This window comes from Cotesia glomerata, linkage group LG1 (genome assembly GCF_020080835.1).
Source record: "Cotesia glomerata isolate CgM1 linkage group LG1, MPM_Cglom_v2.3, whole genome shotgun sequence".
In the NCBI taxonomy this organism is placed as follows: Eukaryota; Metazoa; Arthropoda; class Insecta; order Hymenoptera; family Braconidae; genus Cotesia; species Cotesia glomerata.
The window spans coordinates 29,292,575-29,308,747 of NC_058158.1; the positions used below are offsets into that span (position 1 = coordinate 29,292,575).

Below are 16,173 nucleotides of genomic sequence, written 5' to 3' on the forward strand. Positions count from 1 at the left end.
TACATTTTTTTGCTGCTTTGCTAAAACTATTTTATCACTTTTAATCCTTTAATACTTTAAAACTATCAACAATCTTTATTATCATTATTATTATATTTTTATACATTTAATAAATATCAACTAACCAATAATCAATAAGCAACTGCCCAAGCGGCACAAATTTTTTATTGTTAATGTTTTATTGAATTTAAGTTAACGATTATTTATTTTTTAATTTCTTGTTGCGTGAAATCTGCCAAAAAGTCAACATTTTTTTTTGTGACGCTTGGGCGGTTTAAAAACCCGAGAATTCAAATTACGCGGGAAAAAAATGCGCGCGCATCCAAATATAAGAAGGCTCGTGAACATGATGTTTACTTTGAGCATGTTTGCACAAGTAGTTTTAATTCTTCACGTGCGTCTGATGCAGCATTAATAATGTATTATAATTAGTGAAATATTAATTTAAAAAATTCTTCAATTAAAAATAAATATTTTAATATTTTTCGTTATGAAGTGAACGAATAAGTTATTTTTTAAATAATTTTGTGGTTATTTATTCTTATATTTTTCGAGGTTATCTTTGTAATTATTGCTCAGGAATATTTTTATTCAAGTAATTGATGACAAATTACTTGTTAAAAAATGGATAAAACAAATCCCACGAAACAAAATCCGGAGAAAAAACAAACTCCAGATTCAGATAACCCGCAACCTAGTACTAGCACTTCAAGTCCAGCACCAACTGAACGTCTGATGTCGTTTCTTAGTCCACGTAATTTATTACTTGGGAGTAATGATAAAAAACCACGTGGTGCTGGTATCAGAGCTATACCTGCACCAAATTTAAAAGTCCAACGTAAAAAAGTAGAGTACGTATTTTTTAGTTTTTATTTATTAATTTATTGAGTTGATAATTTATCTTGTTTCAATCAGGGATAGTACGCCAGCTGATAATGAATCGGGTTCTGGTAAAAACAAAGGTAAAGGCAGAGGTCGAGGCCGAGGTCGGGGAAGTGACCGTGGTAGAGGAAGAGGCCGAGGAAAATCAAATGCTGTCCAGGTATTTTGCTATTTATTTTAATTATTTATAATGATGCTGAGTTTAACAGACATTTAAAAATCTGGTTATTATTTGCAAGTAGGGTCAACCTCATTTTGGGCCATAACTAGGTGAAAAATTAACATTTTTTAATTTTTTTAAATTCTGCTTTTTTTTACGGCTCATTTATGGTAAAAAATAATGAAAATTAATTTAGCAGATATTTGATAATTTTAAGAATTTTTTAAACAAATAAATTATGACAAAAGAAGTAGAAAAAAAATTGACATGTAGAAATTAAAAAAAATTAAAAACGCAATTTTTTAAAAATAATTTTTTAGAATTAAAATACCTAATTGTTGAATAAAATTAAAAATTTTTAAAGTGACAGCTAACTTTAATGTCATTAAAAAATATCGTGAAAGGAAAAAATAAAGATTTCGATAGCTTTTTTGCCTTTTAAAGTTGGAAAAAAAATTGGCTTTCATGTTTTTGGATAAAATTTCTATTTTATCTTTTTTTGATGTTTTTGAATATATTTTTTTTTTTAAGTACATAAAAAAATTAACAATTTAAAAAAAAAATTTAATATTGCCCAACATGGGTTGACCCCATTTGTAAATAATTACCAAAAATTTTTTTAATTTATGTAACAATTAAATTATAATGAAAGAAATTATACAATTAGAAATTTAAATAAATTATAAGTTTGAATTTTTAAAAATATATTTTTTATAATAATAATTGGTTATAAAAATTCAAAAAAGTTTGGAAAATCCAAAAGTGCACGCCTCATGACGCTCATTCATTTTTTAAGAAAAAAATTAATTGTGTAATTGATTAAAAAAAAAAAAATTATAATTAAGTAGTTTCTTACAGAGAATTTTATATTTTTTTTTTTAAATATCGGCGCCCTTTTTTCTTGTCATATGCGCACGCAGTCTAAAAAAATCTAGCTTGATCAAGTGGCGCCATACTTAGTTTCCACGTGACAAATAAGAAAAGTTCGTTTGGCTTTGTACGATTGTATCGCGTAGTGAATTTTAATAAAAATTCAATTAAAAACAAAATACGTAAACTAGATCACTGATATGAAATACGGACCCAGTTAATCGAATTCTTAAACTAATAATAAAGGTCCGGTCTTGAAATATCAATTTGTTCGGGAGTAATCGTTGGTACATCCAAAATAGGGTGACATCCGGACGTCCACGTAAAATTTTTTTCAAAACGTTTTTTTTTTCCAAAATAGCAACATGAAATGATTTTAGAAAGTAAAAGATGGTTTAATTTAAGTGTTTTTCCGGTGTACATCTACTTATATCATTGTATAAGTGTAATATGATTGGGATAGAGGAATTTTTAGCGCTTCGCGCTATGAGGTGTGCAAAAAATTTCAGATTCCTGCTAGTTTCAGTATCATTATTTATATTATTAAATTTATTTTTTTTTTTCAACTATTTATTTTTAGTCTGTTGGAATATTTGCGGAAGGAATACAAATAGACGTGCGTCCTAGTTCTTCTGGTGGAAGATCTAGTTATGGCGGCGGGGGTGGTGGTGGAGGTGGAGGAGGAGGAGGAGGAGGTGGTGGCGGTGGCGGCAGTAAAGGAAGTATTGAAATACCTACACTCAAGTTGGACTATGATTTCGACAAAGATGCTGAGGACAGAGTGTTGGAAAAACTGTTAAAAGATGACTTCATCGATGATGGCGATGATGATGATTATGATTATGACGATATGGAAAACGCACCAATTGCTTTGCCATTAATTAGAGGTCTTTATTTCTTCTTTTAATCTCAATCTAATTATTAAATATTTTTAATTATTAGTGTTAATTATTTATGTTCATTTTTTTATAGATACAAAAGGAAAACAATCTATTAAGAAAATAAAAGCTGAACCTGGATGTGAAGACGATGAGAGAAGAGCCATCGAGCCGATGGCAGTAGATGAGCCTGAAGAAGAAAGAGATATAAAACCAACGATATTAGAGAACGGTGTTGCTGTGCCTCCACCAGAGCTCAAACCAAAACTTACCAACAAATTCATTCCACCACAGAGTGATAACTCAACCCAACAAGTCCAACAAGTTATTAAACAAAGTGGACTTATGATGCTACGAGTATGTCAATTGTCTTTTTATAAGAATTGATGAGAAATTCATAAATTTATTGTCTTTGCTTTAGTTTCCAGATTGCCTTCCTGGATTCCCTAAAACTGAGGAAAACGCTGGTCCGTCTTCTGAAGAACATCAAGCCTTAACTGGTTCAGATAATCAGTCTGCTAATATATTGAATAATATAACAAAGTTGTGTACACTAAGAGATCTTCAACCTGGTTTGATAGGTAAATTACAGATTCTCAGGTCAGGAAAAGCTAGACTTGTACTCGGTGAGAATAGTCTAGTTGTCGAAGTCGGTTCACGTATTGGGTTCAGACAGGTAATTAAAATAAATTATATTTAAGTTAAGAGCCCCAATAGATGATCACTCCATGTATTTGTATATCTATATTAGGTGCGTCAAAATTTAATCTTCGAAAGCAACCTATTAAAATTGAAATTTTGAGTTTCGCTTTTAACAGGAGCTGTATTTGGGCATTTCCTGATATATTTTGGTGTGTTACAATTTATTTGATATTTACAGAATTTTTTGAGTTTCGTTTGGCCAAATTTTGAAATTTTGAAATTCCAGAAAAATTGCTTCAACAAAACTCCTGTTAAACAATTATGTGAGCATCAAATAAATCCTGACACATTAAAATATCTCAGGAAATGCCCAAACCTAACTCCTACTAAAAGCGGAACTCAAAATTCCAATTTTAAAAGGTTGCTTTTAGAGATTGAATTTTAACGCACCTTAATCTATATTCACAAATATAGGTATACAAATACATGGAGTGATCATATACTGGTACATGATCATCTATTGGGGCTTTTATCTTATAAGAAAAATAAACTTGAATAATAATCGATATAAAATGCTAGAAATTTTTACATTTTTTTTTTTTGTTTTTTCAACATCTATTATTTCATTCGTTCACTTTATTATTCAAGTTAATTACTTAAAATTGGATAACGTAACCACGGATTTTTTGGGATTGCAGGACATAATTGCAGCTAAGATCAACGACGAAAATAAAGAGATGATAAATCTAGGACCAATTGATAGCACACTTATATGTACACCTGACTTTGAAAATATGTTGAATCGACTGAACCTTGCTAAATAATTAAGAAAATTTTTTCATTACTTTGTTATTTAATATCAATGAATAAATAAAATAAATAATTTTGTTTAAATTTGTGTATTTATGTCAATGAATTGATGAAAAGCGTTCATTATAACGCTATCATTTAAATTTACAAATATTAAGCATTCAAAAAAAATAACCACGTTTAAATTCCATATAAATACTTGCCATTACATTAATTATTAAATTTTAGTATTATAATTATTTTTGAGATACACTACACACTAAATTATGTACTGATTAAAGTAGATATTAGTTTCATTCACTGAGTGATTAAGTTCGATCTCAGCCGAATCAAACTGATGATAATCATTAATTAAAATTAAAATATTGAAAATATTCTTACTTAACACACATCAGTCAAGTGACATAGTTTTAAAATATGCTCATTCTATTGTAATTAATCATAAAAAAAAAAAAAAAAAAATGTTTTTTTTAAAACATTCAGTCACTTCGTTCGATACTGTGTCCTTTTTTCATTGATTTAAGAGCTTTTTCTCGAAGCTTTTTTTCGAGCTCTTCTGTATTACCTTCACTCACATCTGATTCATCAGAATCAGCAACCTTCTTTTTCTTGTGTTTTCGATGCTTCTTGTGCTTCTTATGTTTTTTGTGCTTCTTTTCTTTCTTTCGTTTCTTTTCTTCTACTTCACTTTCCTAAAAAACAAAGAAAATTTATTTAGTTTATTAATTAATTAGTTTACAAAACGATAATATTTATTATTTTACGAAATCTAATTATTTAAAAAAAAAAAAATTTAATTTACCTCTGATTCACTGGTGCTAGTTTTAGCTCTCTTTTTGCGTTTCTTTTTAATCTTTTCATCATCAGAACTGTCATCACCTTTGCGCTTCTTCTTAGAAGACTCCTTTTCAATTTCTTCGTCATCAGAACTAGAATCTTTCCTTGGCTTTTTAACTTTAACTGGCCGTTCATCATCACTTGCGACTGAATCCTTTTGGGCTTTTCTAGTACGTGATTTCTCTGCATCTGAGGAACTGTCACGTCGCTTACGTGATTTCTTAGGCTCATCATCAGAACTAGTAGAATCTTTTTTCGACTTTCTTGACCGTGATTTCTCATCCTCACGACTGTATTTCTTAGATTTGGGTTCATCGTCATCAGAAGACGAGTCTTTTCTAGGACGTTTAGATTTCTTAACTTCTTCCTCAATATCTTTCCGCGATTTTCTTCTTAAATCAGCCTCACTTGTATCACGTTTTCTACTCATTTCCATTTTACGTTCTTTATTACGCTCGTCAATTAATTCAGCACGTGTCGTCATTTCTTTAATACGTTTCAATTGATCTGAATGTTTTGTACGTTCATCGTCAGATTCAGAACTACTGTCAGCTTTTTCAACTTTTTCTTCTTCAGCTGAACTCTTTCTAGACTTTCTCGACTTATCATTTTTACGTTGTTTAGCTCTTACATCTTCATCACTATCGTCCGAGTCCGAAGAATGATCTACTTTGTCTTTACGAGATTTTTTAATTACTTCAACGGGTTTTTTAGCATTAATTACTTCTGGGGCTTTTACTGCTGGTTTTTTACTGTCTTCTGAAGGGAGCTTGATTGATTTGAATGATGACCGATCGTCTTTCTTTAATTGAAACACTTCAGTCGGTGGCATGGTTATTGATTTCAAAGAATCTTCTTTATTGTCTCTGTAGAAAATTAAATTAAATTCATCAATATTTCTATTAAATTAATATTCATAATTATTTCTTCGACCATTATTATTAATAAAACTTACTTGGGAGCTACTTTAATTTTAGCGGCAGCCGCAGCAGCGGCAATAATGTCTTCAGTTTTCTTGAAAGGTGACGGTGTACGTGATAAACTTTTTGAAAACTACAAAAACCAAAAAAATATATGTTATTTCCTACATAATTTCAAATAATTGAATTAATTTACCCCCGGAGTACGCATCTTCGAACAGAACTTTAGAGTACACACGGAGTCAAATTGACTCCAATTGACTTTCGAAAAATTATGTCTCAGAAACTATGCATTTTATCGGAATTCAGGTTATCACATTCTTGGTAGGCAAAACAATGCTCTTTTGAATACAATCATAATTATTCTTAATTAAGGTAAAAGATCCAGTTATTGACACCAGCTTAGTTGTTTGACACTTGCAATTTTATTCTAATTAAAAAAATTAAATGTTCTCAAAAAATGAATTTTCTTAAAATTTATAATTAAAAAATTATATTTATTAATTTATTAGAGTTGATTTGATTTTTTTCATTAATATAAAATTACAAGTGTCAATAACTAGGCATTAAATAGTTTTTAATGTTGAAAAAATTAATTAAAAACGAACCTATTTTCGAGAAATATTTTAGGATAAAAAAAATTCTGGGGTCAAAATGACCCTCAGTGTACTCCGAGGGTTAATTTTCAATAAACATATAAATTTAAATTTACCCTATGTCGGGATAGAGGTAGTGATGTGGCCGAAAGTTTTTTCGGTGAAACATTAACTTCAGTTTTTTTGGTCTGAATAGTTGGAGGGACGGCTGCAGGAATAGGCTCGAATTTTTTAAGAATTTCCTTCTCTTGGCGTTTAGCTGCTTCCTCTTTAGCAAGTCGTTCTTTTTCTCGTCGTTTCAATTCTTCAGCTTGTTCACGTTCACGCTGCTCACGTTCCCGTTGTTCACGTTCACGTTGCTCACGTTCTCGTTGTTCACGTTCACGTTTTTCCTGAGATAACTTCTGTTCTGCTGATTTCCTAAAAAAATAAATAAATTCATAAAAAACGGTTAATAAATAAACGAAACTAAAAATCATGAATCATACTGTATAAAATATTGATAAAACATACCTAGCTTGTTCATCATCAGAAGAACTACTGTCACTACTGTCAGAACTGCTAGACTTAGAACGTCCATTACGAATTTCTTTCCGTGAATTGTCATTAACAACTTTAGGCTTTTCATCGACAGCTTTCTTCTCCTTCGGTTTCTCCTTAGGGGCATCTCTAGAACGATCAGGAGACTTCTTGCTATCCTTCGAACGGTCCAGCGACGAGCGGGCATCTCGGGATCTCGACCTTTTGTCTTTATCGCGACGATCCTTCGAGCGATCTAACCTGCTAGATCTGTCACGTGAAGAAGACCTATCATACCTGATGGCGCGATCACGAACGTCTGGTGATCGACGTCCGCTGTTCCGGCGATCGAGTGATCTACGACGATCATGGCGCTCCGATGACCTGCGACGACGATCTGGTGAACGTCTTCGTCGGTTGAGACTTGGGCTTCGGCGACGATACCTTAATGGACTTCTGCGTGGAGGACTCCTAAGAAAGAAAATAAATTCAAATGAAAATATTGACGATGGCTGTTAAATTTATTGAAGTGAAACTTCTTTATCGAAGTATGAGAGAAATTTTATAGCAATGTAAAAAAAATCGTCACAATTTTCGGTTACGCGCCATGTTTTTTTTTTTTTTTTTTTTTTTTTAAGTTCAGTATAGCGACGTAAAGAATAAATCTAGTAAACATTTTTAATCCTAAAAATAATTAAAGAAAGAAATTAATTAATAATTTAAAAATAAAACAAAACATAATTAGAAAATAAAAATATGTATACGTATATCTTTTTTAATTATTCGTTTCTAATGATTTATTTATTAATTTTGAATTCTATAAAATCATGGCATATCTACAAGATTAACTGTCATCATATAATTGTATTACTTTGAATAGATAATTACAATTATTTACTCATAACCTGTGTAATTGAATAAGTTATTAAATATCTGCTTTGAATTATTTTTATTAAGTTATGACGTGAAATTTGAATATTTAAGTTCGTTATATAATTTTTGTAAACTGACTAACTAATTTTCAGATTAAATAATGGCAGAGTCTAAATAATGACAACAATGATGATTATGATGCGATCATAATTGATGAAATACAATAATTATAATAAGAGCAATGATAAAATGAATTACTCATCTTATTTATATGCATTTCTATAATACTAAAATTGCGAGGGCTGAACACATTACTCCGTACTTTAAGAGGCTGGGTTGGTTAAAGCTGAGTGACAGAAGAAACTACTTTATAGCATGCCTCTTTTACAAAGAAATATATTTACATTATAGTCAGCTATTTAAATGTCACTTAGAATTTTTGCCGGTTGCGTTGCGTAGAGGCGATGTAAGGGAATATTATCTGCGGCTACCTAGATCTAATTGTTGTATGTATGATAACTCGTTTCTTGTTCGTGGTATACGCATCTGGAATGCGCTGCCAGCTGAAATTACAAAAGCCGAAAGTTTCGAAATATTCTGTAGACTGTGCTATGATTATTATTTCCAAAATTATTGATCTGCTACATTGAACGTTTATTACTGCTATTGAAGGTTGTTGGGCTTTGTATAACACAAGTATTATTTATAAGCATGATTAACATGTTATTACTGTTAATTACTATATTTATTTTGATTTTATTTTTATGTATCTAAAACTCTGTACTTCATACACTAATTATAAATGTATATTTGATGATGGTTCTGAGGGAGCCTAGGCTCCAGAATCCAATAAAATTATTATCTATCTATCTATCTAAAATAGCTTTAATTTAATACGAAAAAAATTTTTTTTCTTAAGCCTTATCTACCCAATTTCTGTAAAGTTATAAATAGTAGAAAAATGATATGTCATAAAGAAGTTTCACTTCTTACCTGTGTACTCTGATACACACATATTTTTTTTTTTTAATTTTTTGCATAAATTAATTTATACCTTCGCCAATCACCAGCGCGACGTGAAGATGGAGGCCTCATGTTACGACCACCGCTATATCTGTCAATACGGTCACGATCTCTGTCATGATCTCTTCGACGATCCCTATCACGGTCCATTGAACGCCTAGTAACGTAGAGGAACAATGAAATTAAAGTTTACTTCAATCTATTGATAAAATAAATTTATTTATTTATTACTCTTTAAATAAATTACCTGCGATTACGATCGCGAGATCGATCTCGTGATCTGTCACGGTCTCTCGACCTGTCTCGATCTTTCCTCGGTGAAATACTTCGTCTCTTAATGCCAGATTTTCTTTCGCGACTTGAATCACTATCACTACCACTATCATCTTTGTTTGTTTTACGATACGATCTCTTGGCCTGAACTCCGTCTTTCTTTTTGCGAATTTCAAAATCATTTTTATCCTTGCCACGTTTATCGTCACCACTGTCAGAGCTGCTGCTAGAACTAGCATTTCGTTTTTTGTGATCTTTCCTTTTGCTCGGTGATTTTGATCGTGATTTAGACGACCCGGAGTCACTCGAATCCGATCGAGACTTGCGACTCTTACTACGATCCACACTCTTGGATCGAGATTTCTTAGATCGTGATCTTGACTTACTGCGTGAATTACGCGAGCGTGATTTTGATCTACGTGACTTGGAGCGGTCATTAGAGCGTGATTTAGAACGCCGTGACTTTGATTTAGATCTTGATCTGCGTGCTCGTGATTTAGAACGCGATCTACGTGACCTTGATACTGGTGATCTAGATCTACGGCTGCTAGTTTTCGTTGATGTCGTTGTAGTTATAGCTGTCGATGTCGTTGTTGCTGTTACAGCTACGGGTGCTGGTGATTTTGATTTTGATTTCTTTTGACGATTAATAGAAGGTGATTTTGAGCGTGATTTTTTTTTTTCACTCTCAGGTGATACCGAACGATTTTTCTTTTTACCATCAGCTATGCTCATCAATTTTGCTTGCAATCGCGATATCGCAACAGCTGCTTCTCTATATTTGAAAATAATTCATTAGTTTAAATTCTAGGAACGTTTTTTATTAAAATTTTAATTTTAACTATTTGAATACTTACGGCTTAGTTTTTATGGGCATAACAGGAATTGCATTTTCTGGTTGAGGAGAATCTTCTTTTTCATTTTTTATATCTGAAACATCTTTACCATTATCTTTAGATACCGGTTTACTTGGCGATTTTGAATGTGACTTATGTTTGCGACTTGAACGATCACGATCACGATGCTTATCCCTTGAGCGACTTCTCTTGCTCCTAAGAATTACAAATATAATAATAACAAAACGGTCACACATTATACTTAAACTTATTAAATAATCAAAAAACGGTGAATAATAATAATAATTATTATTATTTAAAAAAAAAAGTAAATAAACATACCTATCTCTATCGCGATCACGACTGCGATCTCTTTTACGTTCTTTCGAACTACCGCGTTCTTTTTCTTCTTTCTTTATTTTATCATCATCCTTTTCTTTTTCCTTCTCTTTCTCAGCTAGAGACGCTTGTAGTTGCTGTTGTTCTTCCTGCAGAGACAAAAAATTTATAAATATTTAATTACTCGATCAAATAAGTATAATGTTAGCATTAAAGCAAACTCGATCTGAATAAAAATAAAAAACGAAGGTAAACTAAAATTAAAAATAATTAACCAGATCCACTTACCATTCGTTTTTTCAACTGATCTTTCTTCTGCTGCAAGAAAGCCTCGGGTATACCGTTGGCACTTTCTTGCGCTGAAACTAATAAGTCCCACAGTTCCCCCATAAACGAACGTGCATTTTTAGCATTGAGAAAACCCGTCAAATTAATCTGCATTTTTCTTGGATCCGGAAACTAGATAGATAGATAAAAAGAAATTTTTTTTTTTTTACACAGCTAACTAATGAATTTTCATTAAAATCACTTAGACATTAGCATGCTTTATAATAATTAATATTAATAATTATTCAATAATTCCTCAATCAACTGCTTTTCCCCCTCGAAAAAGCAGATTCATATTTTATTTATATATTTTATCTTACCACCCTTCGTTGCCTATATTAACAAAAATAAAATAACAATAATGCTAGAAAAAAAAATTAACATTAAAAACTGGATAATTAGTGTGTACACCTAGATACTTCTCATAGTGAAACAGACATCAACCTAAAACATTATTATATTAAATAAAAAAGCTGCAATTAAATATACATTATCAAATGATTAATAAGATTAATAATAATGATTGTTAAACATGATTAAATCCATAATTTAAATCCGTAGTTACGCGTAATCACCAACCTGTCACATCAATGAGACAGAGAGTATCTACTGCCATGTTGTACATGTACCCAGTAGCTCGTAAATAACACACATTGATTGATACCTCCAAGAGCGTTGAGTTAAGTCCCAGGATACGACGCTCGTCTGTTCCTCTCGGTGATCTTCCTGTCTGCAGCAAGAGATTGAACAGCACTAGCTCTGAACCGGAATATTGGAGTTGTGGTTGTACTCCAAATGCCTTGGGGCGCTGTCCAGATGATATTTACACAGCTCTGCAGGCAAAATGTAAGCCGGTGGTCCATGACAGCAAACAGAAGATATACCATCGACATCTTATGATGTCAATGACGATGACCAGCTCTAGGAGTGCCTAGTAATTAGGCAAGATGAATCCCACTTGAGATGGTGACTGATGACCATATTGATTGACTCGTACTGCTACTGTTGGTGCTGCTGCTACTGCGGCTGATGGTGAAGTTACTGCAACTGCTGCTGCTGCTGCTGCTTCTGACGATGACCATGACGATAATGATGATGATGATGTTGATGAAGACGAAGCTGTTGATCACAGTTGATCTGGTAGGAAGAGCTGACAAGTGTCTGCGATGATTATTAACCCAGCTGACGATGGATTGAATAATCCCGAGACGAGAAGACGAAGAGAGGAAGTAGTTTGAAGACGAAGTAGAGTGAGATGGGAGTCATCCCGAATGCCATTTGGACAAATCGGTTGATAGAGCCCCACCACCGATCGGACTCTCTTTGTCTCTCTTTCTTTTCTACTTATACTAACGGAGAATTCAAAGACATGTGATAAGACATTAAAATATATTATACAGTTAGATATTCATTGTTATTAATTCTTGCATTATGTTTGTATAATAATTTAAATTAAAATAAATTATATTTAAAAAAAAAAAAAAAAAAAAAAAAAAAAATGTAACTCGATCGCAGTTAAAACCACGAATTAAATTATAATTAATGTAAACAAAAGCACAACAGACTAAATAGTAGCCTTAATTTTTTTTAGATAAAAAAAAAAAAAAAAAAAAATAAAGTAAATATCCAAAGATCCGATGTTTCGCAACATCGTAATTTACAAATGTTGACATGATAAATTGTGCTGAAATAATATTTAATTTGCATTTGTTTTGTTTCCTAAGATGAGGGGAAAAAGCCTAGTGAGAGTATGTTTTATTTGGCTTGGTATGATGAATTATTAATGTAATCTAATTTTTTAATACTAATAATGTTATTAATTACTGATAGAGAGCTTAATTAAATAATTTACGAGTCATAATTTGGAGCCTTACCTTCTCCTCAAGTTGATTATAAACAAATTCGACAACTACGTCGTCTTCCATACCCAGAATTTGAGTAATTTTTGTAGTTATCCATGGCTTGATTGTATCAAGCTTCACCTTGGTCATGTCGACCTAAGAAAAATATATAATAATAATAATAATAATAAATAATAATAGCATTAATAATGGAAAATAACTATTACTGCAATTAACTGATAACAAAGATATAAACTACCTTCTGTGTTAAAGAATCCCCGAACTTCATTTGTTTGAGCAGCTTTTTCTCCTTGTCACTGAATCGCGTATCCTGTGATGCAGTAGTACCCTATTAATTGTTAATAAATTTATAGCTATAACTAACTAACTAAATAAATAATATCAACGATCATCTACAGCATACGTAACAGGTTACGACTATAAAAATGAATATTAAAAATTTATAAAATTGTAAATGAATCATAAATATTTATTTAGTCATTAGTAGCAAGTTTTAAATAAAACTGATAATTTTACCGTGTACATCATCTTGTCAGAAGATTGAAGCTAAAACCCCCCGATGTTCCGATGCCACAACACCACACCACACAAGCTGATTATTCAGCCAAAAAAATTAATGTTTATCAAGAAAACAATTTCAAGGTTATTTAAAAGGATTATTAATTGGAATTTAATTAAATAATCCAAACGGATTATTCAAGATATTTATTTATGATTAATTATCATATTTATTGTTAATTCATCAGTATATAGACGCACACACGTATACGACACACTAAAAGTTAAAAGATCAATTGTCTCAACATGGCGCCGGCATCGTGGAAAATATGGAGACTATACAGTATACACAGTCTATAGTCTCCCTAGTGGACAGGGTGACTTAAGAAGTGGAGCCGAAATATATTTAAAGATGTCGCTATACCTACTTAAAAATATAAGACGGAATAAGTAAAAATCTAATTTTAACAAAAAATTATACGAAAATTAATTTAGCAAATTTTTAAAAAATTAAAAATGCAATTTTTTAAAAATAATTTTTCGGAAAAAATTTGTTTGTTAAATAAAATAAAAAAATTGTCAAGAGACTGCTAATTTTAATGTCACAAAATTATTTATTATATACAAATTTTATTGGAATATTTCGATTATTTATTTTACATAAACTTCAATTGTATTAAAATTTTAATTTATTACAAATAATTGTCAAATTGTAAATTTTTATAGTATTTTAACTTAAAAATCTATTTTTTTGCACATTAAAGAAAAGAAATTTGTTCTTTACAAAAAGATATAAAATAAAAAAAAAAAAAAAAAACTAAGTAACAAATTCAAAAAATGAAAAAAAAAATATTAAACGTACTTGGTGTGTGTCAATGAGTGTCTTGTAATTCTCCAAATCCAATTACTGGCCTGATTGCTATAAATTTATGTGTTGGGAGATTCCAAGAATTACATAAAAAGTAAAATATACTGTAATAATGACCAAGTACGTTCAAATTTTTTTTTATTAATTTTTGAATTTGCAACAAGAATTTATTTTTTCAATTACTGAAAATCATAACAGTTCGTTTGTTTTTATTTTATTTTATATCTTGTAAAGAACAAATTTTTTTTTAATGGTCTTGTGAACGTGGACTTGGCTTTTTATTGGAATTTTATTTACAATACTATGTACGAAAATAGTCTTAAAAAATAAATATCAATTATATACATATTTAAAATAAGCTGAGTTATGATTGTGATTATTTGTCATCAGGATAAGTGATACTAGAAAGGAGTAAAACGTTATTTGGTAACGGTCCGGGTAGAGGACTCAAAATGGTCATAGTTTGTTTTGCAATATCCACATTTGTTCTAAAAAAAAAAAAAAAAAAAAAAAAAAAATATTATAAATATTTAATAAAAAAAAAAAAAAAACAACAAAAAATCATTTAAATGATAAAATACTTACATGCAAACAAAGCCAGCGATATTTGTTTGTACAATATCATCTTTATTAGGATCAGCTAGTGATATAGAAAGTATGTGTTTCTTCAAATTAGGTCCCGGTACCACAGGAATTAATTTGGTAGCTTTATTTTTGGATACTTCTTGTGAATTTGATAAAGGGCCTACACTGAATATTTTTACGTCGCTCCATTTTACATCAAAGCTATGAGGGGTCAGTGTTCTCTTTGTGCCGTAATAATACTCATCGATACGTAAATTTCTGGTAATTCTTCTGTAAGGAGTGCCTCGATTCACAACCCCACTGCTTTTGGGCAATAAAATAACTTTAACAAAGTCAGGAATATCTTTGACAAGCGCATTGTACAATTTTTCATTATCTAAAACAATAATGGCATCGACTTCAAATGCTTGGGCAATATGAGTTAGTATTCGGTAACCCTTTTTTAGTATCCACCCGCAAGTGTTTATAATTATTCCCCCTGCCTTTTCTTTTCTGTTAGCCTCCATACGGTCAGAACAAACTTCTGCGATTCTTGATACCAAATGATTGTACAGCGTCATATTGAAACCAGGACCTTTGTGGCCAAAGTGGAAACCAACAGATCCTTGAGTGTTGAATCCATCAACTACATCCGATGGTTTATCAATCGGCAGCGCTCCAATTATTCCCGGAATGGTTATTTGTCCTTGACCAACATCCAGGTCAACGAAAGTCGGTCTCCTGCTCATTCTAGCAGCGTAATTCAACAAAATTTTCGTCAAAGTCGACTTACCAACGTCTTGGGGTCCAGCAATCATAACTATGGGTCCAGTGGAATTATCTTTCTCAGCAAACTCTCGCATTCGTTCCAGAGCTGCATGACAATTTAAATAAAGAGCCATTGGTGTTTTTTTTTCTACAAACGCGACTGTTTTTCCTGTAAACTCAACTGTGCATCCTTGCCATGTAAATACTCCAATTTTGTGTCCAAATCCAAACTCATATTTTTTTCCTTTTATCAACTCTGCTCCAAATACTTCCGCTAACCCGTTTTTTAACTATAATAACATATTGATTAAGATTTTATTTATTTGAAAAATTCGTCATTAATATATTTAATTAAATTCATACCTCTAATGTTACTTTTTCATCTTTTTCATTAACCTCAAAGCGTAATTCACTCTCTGGATCCAAATTAAATACCTGGCTTGTTTTATGTTCATTCATTTTTAAAATAATTTGATAAAAAAAAACTACTTGTTAAAACAAAATAAAATAAACTAAAAATTTAAAAATATATCAATTCATAAAATTTAATTTATTAAAAATTTTAAAAAATCTGGACAACAATTGTTATTGATAAAATCTGTTTACATTTTACTCATTCTCCATAGTAGGCTTGTGTCGTATATATCATCATTCACTATTTTCTCAATTGATACAAGAAATTTACAACAGCGCCCTCTTTTTAATTTATCATGTAGCTTAATATTCAAAATCGAGTAATTCTAACGGTTTATATAAATTTTTTTACGACTATGTATAACCTGTAGCTCTGATTTTTTTTAATTATTAATGATTTTTTTTTACTTTCAA

The 16,173-nt window shown here is 30.9% G+C and overlaps 3 protein-coding genes across 6 annotated transcripts; 1 reads left to right on the plus strand and 2 right to left on the minus strand.

Moving 5' to 3' along the window:
- The first annotated feature begins 537 nt into the window (after positions 1–537).
- LOC123274960 (DNA-directed RNA polymerase III subunit RPC4-like) lies at positions 538–4,326 on the plus strand. The gene is made up of 6 exons (XM_044742779.1): positions 538–851; positions 916–1,042; positions 2,493–2,799; positions 2,885–3,147; positions 3,212–3,466; positions 4,131–4,326. The coding sequence occupies exons 1-6, from the start codon at positions 625–627 to the stop codon at positions 4,254–4,256; spliced, it is 1,305 nt and encodes a 434-aa protein (XP_044598714.1). The 5' UTR covers positions 538–624; the 3' UTR covers positions 4,257–4,326.
- On the minus strand, positions 4,316–13,465 carry LOC123274958 (serine/arginine repetitive matrix protein 1). 4 transcript variants are annotated; one of them, XM_044742775.1, is made up of 13 exons: positions 13,164–13,465; positions 12,886–12,975; positions 12,660–12,782; positions 10,747–10,917; positions 10,462–10,607; positions 10,141–10,335; positions 9,258–10,058; positions 9,042–9,167; positions 7,109–7,585; positions 6,712–7,015; positions 6,035–6,132; positions 5,045–5,945; positions 4,316–4,934 (listed from the first exon to the last, which is right to left on the minus strand). In XM_044742775.1, exons 1-13 carry the CDS (start codon positions 13,173–13,175, stop codon positions 4,722–4,724), a joined length of 3,657 nt encoding a protein of 1,218 aa, XP_044598710.1. In that variant the 5' UTR covers positions 13,176–13,465; the 3' UTR covers positions 4,316–4,721. The 4 variants fall into 4 exon arrangements, with proteins under 4 accessions (XP_044598710.1, XP_044598711.1, XP_044598713.1 ...); XM_044742776.1 differs by having other exon boundaries at positions 12,886–12,957; positions 13,164–13,464; XM_044742778.1 differs by lacking the exons at positions 12,660–12,782; positions 12,886–12,975; positions 13,164–13,465 and adding an exon at positions 11,450–11,721.
- Positions 13,466–14,286: 821 nt separating this feature from the next.
- LOC123274967 (polyribonucleotide 5'-hydroxyl-kinase Clp1-like) lies at positions 14,287–16,140 on the minus strand. The gene is made up of 3 exons (XM_044742798.1): positions 15,709–16,140; positions 14,599–15,635; positions 14,287–14,501 (listed from the first exon to the last, which is right to left on the minus strand). Exons 1-3 carry the CDS (start codon positions 15,802–15,804, stop codon positions 14,390–14,392), a joined length of 1,245 nt encoding a protein of 414 aa, XP_044598733.1. The 5' UTR covers positions 15,805–16,140; the 3' UTR covers positions 14,287–14,389.
- Positions 16,141–16,173: the final 33 nt, after the last annotated feature.